We start from the raw sequence: 12,519 nt of genomic DNA on the forward strand, positions 1-12,519 counted from the left end.
TTCAAAGATTTCACTATTTTTCAGCCACAAACTACAATTTTCTGATAGGGAGGAAAAAACATTGTTCATAACTTTTTACCATAGCTCTTTAAATAAAGTTGAGAAAAATGGAGGAGTGATAAGACATGAAGAGAAGGAAAGGAAAAGTTTGGTTTAAGAAGAATCATGCAGTGCTTGAGTAAATGAAAGTTACTGACCACGTGCTTCAAATGGGCCACAGGACAGCTTTTAAAGACTGTCACAGTTGCTCAGGTCTTAAACCAGGAACCTATTGCTTACTGCTGAGCTCAAGCAGCCACACGCAATGGCTGGAGATCACTGGCTCCAGTACATTTGTGTCTTCAACTCATCTGACAGTCCTTCAAGTTCTCTTCACTAGCTCCTTCTCATTCTAGACGAGGCAGGCAGACCTGGCTTTGTCTTCAATGCATTGCTCGATGCCATTCTCCTGGTTATAGACAAAGGACATCCTGTCTTCCTTCACAAAATAATGAAAAAATAACAGGTAAAACTAAAATTTTCTACCCATCTCTACATTCACTGATTCAGTAATATCAAGTAACATTAAACACTCACTATCCACCTGTTAGTGTGCTACTCCATAAAGCATTTCATTTTCTGGTCTGATGTTGGTGCATTCTTTTACATTCATGGATCCTTGATACAAAAATGACGAGTTATAACAAAATTTATATCACCAAATTTGCCCCTGGAGAATCAAATCAAGGTTCAGCAAGAAGTGAGAGACCAAAGACGGAATTAAAGCCCAAGCTCTATTAAACAGCACTTGGTTCAGAAACTGGTTGATGTTCACAGTTGTGTCCACTTATCCAGCCCTGCAGTATTAGGACTCTGTTCCCTGAGTCTGAAATTATTATCAACCTGATGAACAGTGGGAAAACGGAGAGGACGCTGCACATCTAAGCTTTGGGAGAAGGGGAAACGGACAGAGATCTAATTAGGATCAGAAAATAGCCTATCACAGGAAGATCTAATATATTTTTCCTATTTCTAAGTCTCAGTCCTCACAGTTTGAACTTCCAACAGCCGTGGTACCTTGATGAGGGCTTGTTGCAGAGAAGTTAGTGTGCTATGCTCAAAACTCATGCTGACCAAATACAATGCATCACCATGAGTGACTTGGCACTCTTGCTGGATGCAGTCAGAAGCAATGGGCATGCTCTTGTGGGAGAATTTCACAAGGAAGTTAGCCAAGTATTAGCTGGAGAGCTTTGACCTTGCTGTTTGGATGGTAGCTTAGCCTGGCCATCTGTGGTCATGGATGCCACCCACTGAGCCGCACATACACTGAAATGAGATGGCCTTTCTGTAAATACAGCTCCTCCTGTTCTCAGATGATTCTCCACCTCCAAAAGGTCAGAAGGAACATTACTTGACTACAGATCTCTTAAATTATGAGTCATGTTTCCTAGATAACAGAACTAAAGGACTATTGACATCTGAAGCATAACTGTCTCCTTTTCCAAATTTTGTTATGAACATTTTCAAACAGACAGACAAGTAGAAAGAATGACACAATGAACACCTACATAGCCATCGCTGAATTCAACAAGCATTACATTTTGCCATATGGCTTTCTCTCTCCTTACTGTGTTTTAATGCCTGAACATTTCACCAAAGAAAAACCTATGAAAGAAGCTCACTCAAATCCTGTGAATGAGTGTCTGTCCCTCCTCCTTCCAGCCTTCCCAGGTCTCAAGGTGTGGAGAGTTTATACTCTTAGCTTATGCCTTGAACTCACCTGGCATTCAGCTCAAAGGCCTTGTTATTCCTTGTTCACCGTCTTGGTATTTAAAGCTCTACCTATCTCAACCTCCCTGTCCAGGTCTGGATGACTGCCTTGCAGTTTGCTTTAGACAGGCTGATGAACCCACCAACACCAAGTTCTTCACAATGGTCTTACCAGTGCCCTAGGAATCTACACACCCTGAATCATCTTTTAGTAAACTTGAACTGAAGACTAAACACTTGAACTCAAGATGTAAAAATGCACTTGTTATTTTGGACCTTATCTGATCAATCAAGAATAAAGTCTGTATCTACAGAGCCAATGAAAACTATTTCCACCAAGCTTTTCTTAACCTCTTTTTAATTTTCTGCCAGGTACGTTCAGGTGATTCCTACTATTTATTTCCATCTTACCATCATGTGAAGAATAGGACAGAGCGATGAAGAGTAATACCTCTGCATTCAGCATTCAGATGACTATGACCCCAAGCACAGTGGCAGTGTAATCTTATACATGACATCATTTCTTCATGTAATATGGAGAAACTATGTACTTTGTAGACCTAAAGTTAACATTAAATGAGATAATGCATGCATAGTTCTCACAGAGTGATGAGTATATGTTAAATCCTTCATTGAGGACTACCCTCTAATACTGATATTTTAAGTGTTGTTTCAATACAGCCATTATTGAATACTGACACAAGCTAAATTTCCTGTTAGACTGCCAGCAATTAAAAAAAATGACAAAATTGAGGGTGGATGAGCAGGAGGAGGATCTGAGCATCTGTGAATCAATCCTGTCAGTGGACATTTTAGTTGAAATAAAATGTTCTACTATTTATCCATAAAAAAATGAATGGTACATTCATAAATGTTTTAAAAATTAATTTTCTGAATTAACAATACAATTGAGAAAACAATCACAATTTGTGAGGCTGCTCTGTGCATGTCAAATGCTTTCATGAATCTGCATGTTTGATCTAGCAGCCCTTTTTGGGAAGTGGGGATGGGAGAATGACGATTTCCTACCATCAAATGTTCAAAGCACAGAAATGGTATCCATTGGGTCTTAATGGTACAAATGAATAATGGAGTAGTCACTTTTTTTTTTTTTTGGTATGACTAGTGACAATGCAAAGAAGTCAATTCATCATCTGTTCTGGTATTCCTCGTCTCTCTCAATTCCGAAGATATTCTGATTGCCGATTTTCCTGTACACTCAACTACATATGTATGCATTCACAAATTCATTCCCAATATTCACTGAGTTGCTATTTACATGTAGGTGCTTTGTCAGTACTGGATTTGTTATTCATATTGTTTTTGTTGTCATTATTATTATTATTATTATTGATATTGGGGATTGAGTCCAGGCGCACTTAATCACTGAGCCACATCCCCTGCCGCTCCCTTTTTTTAAAAAAAAATATATTTATTTATTTATTCTTTGTTGTAGTTGGACACAATAACTTTGCTTTTAAAATTTATTTATTTTTATGTGGTGCTAAGGATCGAACTCAGTTGCACTAGGTGAGCGCTCTACAGCTAAGCCACAACCCCAGTCCCTCCAACAGTCCTTTTTAAATATTTTATTTTATTTAGAGACAGTTTCTCACTGAGTTGCTTAGTGCCTCACTAAGTTGCTGAGGCTGGCTTTGAACTCATGATCCTCCTGCCTGAGGCTCCCAAGCCTCTCGGAATACAGGTATGTGCGCCCGCAGCCAGTATCAGTACTGGATTTAAAAACAAAATACAACAGATCTCTATCCTAAAGGTGAGTATTGCAGGGAAAGAGTAAGAGCTCGGGATGATTTCTGCATGAATTCTTTAAAGATGAGATGATTTGATGGGAAAAGTATGTCCATCACTGAGTCCGCTGCGTGGCCACTGCTTGCCATTAGCAGTCCTCCCTGCCCAATGGCCAACTTATTATTTCTGTCTCTCCTCTGCCTTCTTCCAGATCCCTACTTCTCTCTATGCTTAACTTTTAAGAAGTGGGAGCTACAACCTTTCCATGTTTTCCATGGTCTACATGGCCACTCATTCATTAAGGTCTTTGTGATTGGCTGTGTTACGTGGTTGACTTCAAGATATATGTTTAGCAAAATGTATCTGCTGAACACAATTATTTCCATTGTGATTTTTAAAGTCACCACTGTGGTAGAATTTTTTCAGACAATGTTCAGTGTATTTTCTCTCTGTTTTTCTTCCTTCCTAAAGAAGCAAGTACGTGAGCAGTGTGGGTGTCTAATCCATTATTTTGCCTCCAGGGCTCCCTCTATGTCCTTCCTTTGTTGTTTTTTTTTTTTTTTTTTTCTCCCTCCCTTGACAGCTAAATGCCATTCCCTCTACAACCATGATAAACAGAATCTGAATCTCAGGGTCTATGATCACACATGAGTCAAGCAGAAAATAAAAATGAGATAAAACAGGTAAGAAAAATATTCAAGTAGAGGTATCCCTGTGTAGCATTGGGCTCTGGTTTTGAAACTGGAACAGAGTTCAAATAACATCTCCAATGATTTTTATTGTGTGTGTGTGTTCTTGGGCAAGGCTCATCATCTTCTGTTTGTTCATTTGAATGTAAACTCATAACAGTTCCTAATATGTGGGGCTATTATAAGGATTAATACAGTAGCTCCCCCTTATCCTTGGGAGGAATGTTTTCCAAGATCTCCAGTGGATGCCTGACACCATAGAGTGGGGGTACCAAACCCTATGTATACTATGCTTTTTCCTATGCATAAACACCCATGGTACAGTTTTATTTATAGAGCAAAGCATAGTAATAGATTAATAACAGTACTTAATAATAAAATAGAACAATTATAACCACACAGTACTTGAGTTTAGGCGAATGGAAAAATTTTCTTATTGCACTCACCTTCTTATGAGATGATGTGAGGTGATGCAAAGCCAGCCCGAGGAGATGCAGAGAAGTGACTGGCAAGGGCATTGTGATGCAGCATTAGGTGACCACGGACCTTCTGACACTGCTTCAGGAGGAGAATCATCTGCTGCGAGTGATCTGGGATCGCAGAGCCATGACAATATTGATGGGTGGATGTCAGGATGAGGTAATGTCAGTGGTTAGTGATCTTTGGTAGCTGATTGCAGAAAAATTTTGGAAGAACATCATAACCAGAAGTTGCTGGTCTTCCTCTTGAACTCATCAACATATTACTGCAGGGGTTGTAATCCTTCAGTGATCACATGGGTAAATTTAATGCTGCATTCCATCTGAGGATCACATTCCATAGTCTTGTCCCTTCATGTCTGCATAATTAGAAATCCTTCAGCAAATTTTAGGAATGCCCACACTGCTGGTTCTGCTTCAGGTTTTTCTTCTTCATCTTATTCTGTCTCTATGGGAGACTCATTGAGTTCTTAAAATTCCTCATCTGTTAACACTTCTTGATGGCCTTCCATATGTTGTTCCACTTTTTCACCAAGTGTGTTGGCAAATCCTTCTCCACCTACTTGCCTTGTCCTGGAAATGATTTTCTTAACTTTTCCATCATTCCCTGGGAAGACTTTACCATAATTTATTACCTCACTCTTTAAGTTACTCCCAAGGATATTGACAATGTCTTGTTTCAACTCATCATTGGAATTTTTGATGGATATTATTTCATCAGCAATAGTGAATTATTACTATTGCTGTATTATATCCAGATTAAGGTCTATATCATCTGCTGATCTAATGCAATCAAATGCCAGGTGGATATAAGTGGCCTTGACAAACTGAACAATGCTCTGGCCAAGGATCTAAAGCAATGAGATTGTATTCGGAGGTAAACATAGAATGTGGGCATTTTGATTTACATAGTAAGCAGTTTCAAGATGGCCAGGGACACTGTCTACTATTAATAGGACTTCAAATTCCAACTTTCCCTCTTCCAAGTATTTTCTCACTTCTGAGATGAAGCACTAGAAGAACTTTTTCATAAACAGGATGGCTGTTGCCCACTCTCTCTGATTATGTTGCCAGAACATGGGCAGAAAACTCATTTTTGTTTCAACTGCATGTGTATTCTCTACTCTGCATCCTATGCCTGACTTTCTCACATGCCCGATTGCCTCACAGTACCAGAGTTGACAACCTGCCATTCCATACTTCACGCCCTCATTTCCTTTGTTTTTGCTTTTTTTTTCTTTGAATGTGGGTTCGATTGCATATCTTAGTTCAAAAGAGCTCAGTTTCACTGAATTTGAAGATGTACTTTGGATGCGATCCTTTGTCCTTAATCAGCTTCTTCAATTCTGCCAGAAATGTGACAGCAGCTTCTGCATCAGCAGATGCAGCCTTCCCAGTAAATTTTATATTTTTTTTCAGTTTAAACCTATTTCTGAATTGGTGTGACCATCCCTTTCTTGCAGTAAATGGTTTGGTGTCAATGGTTTCTGGGGATCCTGGGTCAAAGTCTTCTTAGGCTCAGTTCTTTTTAGCAGAAGATACCATTGTCAATGGGAACACATTTTCTTGACGTGTCTTCCACCCACAATTTTAATGCTTTTTCCATCTTAACTAAGCACTTATCACTTACTGTGGCTATAACTTTTACATTTTGAGGTGGGAGAGGAAACTAGCTTGGAAATCTTTTTCCTTCTTCACAATTTTACACTTAAAAGATACATTCCTTATTATGGATCTTAGCAAATTAAGTGTATGATGCTTTTTCATTCCTTGTAACTCAAAAACATTCACCTTTTCACTTAAAGGGAGCATTTTACAACTTCTCTTTGGCACATGTGAACTGCCAAAGTGGCATATGTGAACTGGCAATTTAGGACCATATTAAGAAAAATAAGGGTTATTTGAATGCAAGCACTGCAATACTTTGATAGGATATGATTACCAAGACAGTTACTAAGTGACTAATAGTTGGGTAGCATATACTGCAAGGAAACACGGAACAAAAAGATGATTCACATCCCAGGTGAGAGAGAGCCAGATGGCAACTAAGATTTTATCATGTAACTCAGAATAGTGCAAATTTAAACATGTAGTTTATTTCTGGAATTTTTTATATATTTTCAGACCACACAGTTGAAATGGAAGAAAGTCAAACTGTAGATAAGGGGGAGACTACTGTATGAAAATGCATGGGAAACACTTAGCTCAACATTTAACTATAGTGTTCAATCAATGGATAATATTATTTATTATTAGTACTATCATCACCATTCCATAAAATAGAATAGATCAGAGGTTACTGAAAATGTTAAAATTTGTAATATCTTCCACTATAATACATCCTTGATGAATGTTATTTTATTAGCAACAGTGACTTATTTCCACCACTGCACTATGTCCACACTATGATCTGTATCAATTGTTGATCAAATGCAATCAAATGCCAGGTGAGTAGATGTAAACTATAATGAAAAGAAATTCTCTGCCTTGTATTATTCTCAGAAATATGTGTGTGTGTGTGTGCGTGCGCGCGCGCATGTGTGTATTTTCTTCATTTTCCCCGGGAAGTCATACATTCCTTTTAATATAAAATAAAATTTAAAATTAGAAATTGCCTAATTTAAAATGATCCTTATCCACATAGCATAGCATCACAATTCTTTTTCTGACAGGGAGGTACCTTTAAGAGTATGAATATCCTACTAATAAGCATAAGACAAATACTTTGTTTATTTTCGGGTCAGAATGCTCCTTGGAGTGTGCGAGGGCACACTAAGCCTTCCTGTCATCAGAGGACCATGACCCAGTTCAGGCAGCTCAGGAGCAATTTACAAAACAGAGCATCTGCCACATTCAAACACAATCATTCAGCATCCATGATTTTTTTTTTTTCCATTCTGAAGAAACCTTGCATCTCTTATTTTGATATTGTTTATCCCTATTCCTTAAAGAAAGCAGCTTTAGGATCAGCAACTGATTTTGGAAGATAATTCAGAAAAAAAAAAACTTAGTCTTAGCTGGCGCTAAGTCCCTTTGTAAACATGCTATCCTAAGCTCTCAGATATTTACTGGATAGGAGGTTTAACTGTTTATCAGCAAAATTGCAGGCAGAGTAAAGAAAACAGCACATTACTCTTCTGTTACAAAAATCAATAATTATTTTGTTCAGGAAAAGTTAAATATTAAAATGGATACTACAGACCTGAGGCCATAAAGGACTGTGCCATCTGGATGCAGGCGGATCATGCGGTTTTTGACAGTCACTCCATGAACAAATGACTTCTTATCATTCAGGAAGTAGGTATCAGGCACCCAGAGCTGATCTGCCACTCTGTTGTCCAAAGTCAAGTTTAAAGGTATTACATTATAGGACAGCCTCTTATCTCTCCAGGCTTGCTGAAAGTACATTGTCAAGGTATAATCCTGTGGATATGAGAAGAAAAGTTTTTATTTGTTACCAAAATAGACTCGTTGCATAGACAAGTACCTCATTGTTACTGAGAAAAAAATACATATGGCCAAACACCATAAACTACCCCTAGATAAGTACACAAATATATTTTATTAAATGCATTCTTCCTAGACAACCACTATGTGCCATACATGCACTTTGTGTGTGTGTGTGCGCACACACTTTAAAGGAGGAGGGAAGAGAATATATCCATAGGAAGTTTATAATATATTTCCCAGGAGGAAAGACACTAAGACATAAATACTTGATAATTAATTTGCATTTCTTAAAGTGTAGTATACAGGACTATTGTAGGTGGGTCATAACATATTTTTTTAAAAAATAGCCATGTACTTGTTTTCTTGTCTTCTAAAAGAATTAATGAGCATATCAGACCTAAGGTTTCATATATTCATTCATTCAACAAAAGTGTTATTTGTAAGTATGATGTGACAGGCATCATGGAGGAAATGGGGTAAAAGTGTTTTGTTTTATTTTTTTTAAAAAAAGGTTAAATGCATGTTCTCAGGGAAGTTTTAAATAAAGCATAGAAAAATGATAAAATAATGTCAAATAATGCTCCATTATACAATGCAAAGAAAGGAGAACATGAGATACTTCACTGGGATTGTAAAGAAAAAGCTCTTTAAAGAGTTGGCATGTTGAGACCAGGTAATGAGCCCAATTCACTGGCTCTCAGCAGAATATCCCAAGCACTGGAGAGTCCGCAAAGGACCTGAGGAAACATGGAATTGGAATATGTAAAGAAAAGAACAGAGACCTGCTGTTTAGAGCCCAGTGATGCACAGAGTGGTAATGGACCAGTGAAGAGAAACAGCCTCATGAAGTTCACACTTCAGTACAGAATGCAAATTTAAAAGAATAATTTAGAAAGTAATTAATTTATTACTGTAGCAACTGCAAGAGTTAAAAAAAAAAAAGAGAGAGAGAATCCTAATCAGTCTAATCCATATGAGTTTCCCAGCAGAGGTGACATTTTCACCAAGTCTTAGCTGACTTCCTAGCTAACTGAACAACATTAACTCAGTCAATACAACATGAGAATTTAAATCCATGGATTATGGATCAACATGCGGGGCTCCTCTTTTTTCAGAAAATGAAATGCTACAGAGGGAGCACTGACCCTGGAATTTCAACTTTATTATTTCTCTACTTTTTTTCTAGGGTGTACATTTATATCACTTCTTTTATATTTCTTTTAGAGTAACTATAAACAGGGCTTTTAATTCAAGCCTGGCCTAATCAGGAAATTATAAAGGGAATTAAATGTACAACTCAAGTGAAATTTATAAACTACAAAAGCTATACATTATGAATGAATCACCTGCATATTTATTGTAAGATTTTTATCCACTAGAGGCCTATGGGTACAATGTGATTGCTTTCTCCCCTTCATCTGAACCACTAAGTGAAGGACCAAATGTTCATTTGAAAAAAGATAATTACAATTCTAGTTCAAAATCAATTCACTATGCCCTACTTGGGGGTTTCAAGAAAAAAGAAACTGGGATGATGTTTTAATCATCTCGGAAATCCCAGGTGCAACACAATGCCTAGGGCACAAATAATGAATCAATGAGGGTCCCATAAGGCACACCAGTTGGACTTCTGCCCATAATTGGACAGTTCTGTGTGTAAGATGCTTTAATCTTCATGAAGTCCTCACTTCCCACACTTGGTTGAGATTTACAATCATAATTTAGTTATACCATTTGAAAACATAACTTATAAGATGATATGTATAAACATAGAATAGGTTTTTTAAAGCAAACTACAGTCCCTGTGAAAACAGTAAGATGTTTTCTGTGGTTTCAAAAATGTACATATTTGGAAGAAATTCATAAGTCCCTGTGCAACCTTTTAAATTTATGACCAAACTTCTATTCTAACAAAAGATAAATTAACATTCTAACAGCATATCAAATATCCCACGGTGAGCTTCTTTTCTGCAGCATGCTGTTTTAGTCCACAGTCCTAGAAAAGCTTTATATATATATATATATATATATATATATATATATATATATATATATATATGTATATATATATATATATATATATATATATATATAAACTTGAAGATTCTCAAATTATGTAGCTAGAAAACAGAAAAAAAAGGCCAGTTGTATTTTTTTTCATGTGTGTACACTACAAATAACTTAAAAAGAGGACATATATTAAAAATTCAATTAATACTTGGAGAGGATAAATTCGGGGATTTCAAATTCTTGCAGATAAAATGGAAAATATGATTATTATTTTTATTGGAAGATAAAGCTATTTATACCTTCTTGATAATAAATCCCGTTGAGATTTAGGAGAATTTAGTTTGGAAGATGCTAGAGTTTACCAATCAGCTGAGATGTGTTTGGACACATGAAATTATATTCTCTTTGGGGCTAAATAAATGGTAATATTGTGAGATCCTGTGTTACATGCTAACTCCTGTTATTTGTCAGCAAGTTACTGCCTGCTAAGAAATGCTCCCAGACAGACCCTGATGATTCTGCAAACTGTCACATCAATTTCCATTTCATTTATTTTTAAATTACACATCCTGACATTATCAAAAGGGGAAGAAGCTCTTGAATCTGTAATCCATGTTATCTAAAACAGGAAGGGATTTAGATGATTAAAACTAAAGACAAAAGATTTTCAACATTAAACAAGTTAGAGTAAGCCTACTATATATGCTCTTTCTCCAACTAATTTCGAGTATAAATCCTGATCCTGGAAGGAATAAAATAGCATCTAACTGTGAACTTTACAAAGCATATGGTAGAGGGCAGCACAAGGAGAAGAAAGACCATCACAGATGGGAGATTCATATTTGTTTTATTTTTCTTCTATTTCTGTTATCTACTTAAAGTAAAACGCACATGCACGTACACAGAGTCAAAAGCATCCATGCCTAAGTGGATAGATATAGCATGTTCCTGGATTCACAGGGTGAACAGTAAGATGCCACTTCTCTCTGAATTGACCTAGAGATGAAACTCAGTCCCTAGCTAGATACTACCTAGCAGATTTTTTTGAACATATTGACAAAAAGGTTCTAACGTTTATGTGGAAAACAAAGGTAGAAGAACAGCCAAAATGATGCTAAAAGGGAAGATCCAATTTGAAGGATTGACTTTGATTGTAGGAGTTACTCCTATGCTAGACTAAGACAGAGTATTAGCATTGACAGAAACACAGACTGATGAAACAGGAGAGTCTAAAAACAAACCCCTACACCAGTAAGTTCACTTGGTTTGTGTCAGAGGTACAGACTGTAGAATGTCTAATGCTTTCAACAAATGAATTAGGTTAACTGGAACATCTATGTGCAAATAGACATAGAGTGGAGTTCATATCATGTAAATCCATCATAGTTTGAAGCAAAAACAAGTAAAATTACAAGACCTTGAAATGAAACAGAAGAAATTCTTAGTGACCTTGAGTTAGACAAAGACTTCTCTGATGCAAATCCAAAAGAAGAACCGATAAAACAAAACAAAAAAAAACTGGTTAACCGAATCTCAATAAATCTAAAAAAAATTTGCTGCATGAAAAACAGAATGAAGAGAGTACAAATACAAACCACAGACTGGGATAAAATGTTGACCGCCCACATATGTGACAACATAAAGGAATAAAGAATCCTCAAAACTCATCAAACAAGCCAATAAGAAATATACAAAAGATATGATCAACACTTAACAAAAGAAAATGCAGAATGTTTTCTCTAATATGTGGATGCTAATTCACAATAAGGCAGGGGGCACTAGGGAAGAATAGTGTTACCCTACATTAGGCAGAGGGAATTGATGAGGGGGAAGGGGAGGGGATGTAGGCATAGGAAATACAGTAGAATGAAACAGACATTATTACTGTATGTATATATGTGACAGCATGGCCAATGTGATTCTGCAACATGTACACTCAGAAAAATGAGAAATTATATCTCATCTATATATGACGTATCAAAGTGTATAAAAGCATTCTACTGTCATGTATCACTAATTAAAACAAATAAAAAAAATTTAAAAAGTAAAATAAAGTATATGACTTTTCCAGAAAAAAGAGAAGGCATACAAATGCTAAGCTTATGAAATCATGTTAAGCATCATGAGTCATTATGAAAAAAACAAATTAAAAACCATAAAGAGAGCCTGGTGGGGTGGTGCATGCCTATAATCCCAGCAGCTTGGGAGGCTAAAACAGGAGGATCCCAAGGTCAAACACAGGGCCAGCAACTTAGCAAGGCCCTAAGCAACTTAGGGAGACCCTGTCTCAAATAAAAAGTTAAAAGGTCTGGGAATGTGGCTGAGTGGTTAAGCACTCCAAGGTTCAATCTCTGGTACAAAAGAAAAAAACAAATGCAAACAAGCAAACA

General features: G+C 36.7%; 1 protein-coding gene across 2 annotated transcripts in view; it reads right to left on the minus strand.

Annotated features, from left to right (window-relative positions):
* The window catches only part of Gabrb2 (gamma-aminobutyric acid type A receptor subunit beta2), a 232,899-nt gene that overhangs the window by 142,945 nt on the left and 77,435 nt on the right, over positions 1–12,519 (minus strand). For both annotated transcript variants that reach the window (XM_046426269.2, XM_046426267.2), the window contains exon 5: positions 7,872–8,092. In XM_046426269.2, coding sequence (XP_046282225.1) covers positions 7,872–8,092 — 221 coding nt within the window. The remainder of the gene's footprint in view (positions 1–7,871; positions 8,093–12,519) is intronic.

The sequence above is a fragment of the Marmota monax genome, unplaced genomic scaffold, assembly GCF_021218885.2.
Source record: "Marmota monax isolate L192 unplaced genomic scaffold, Marmota_monax_Labrador192_F-V1.1 WCK01_AAM20220418_F8-fsc00246, whole genome shotgun sequence".
NCBI classification, from domain to species: domain Eukaryota; kingdom Metazoa; phylum Chordata; class Mammalia; order Rodentia; family Sciuridae; genus Marmota; species Marmota monax.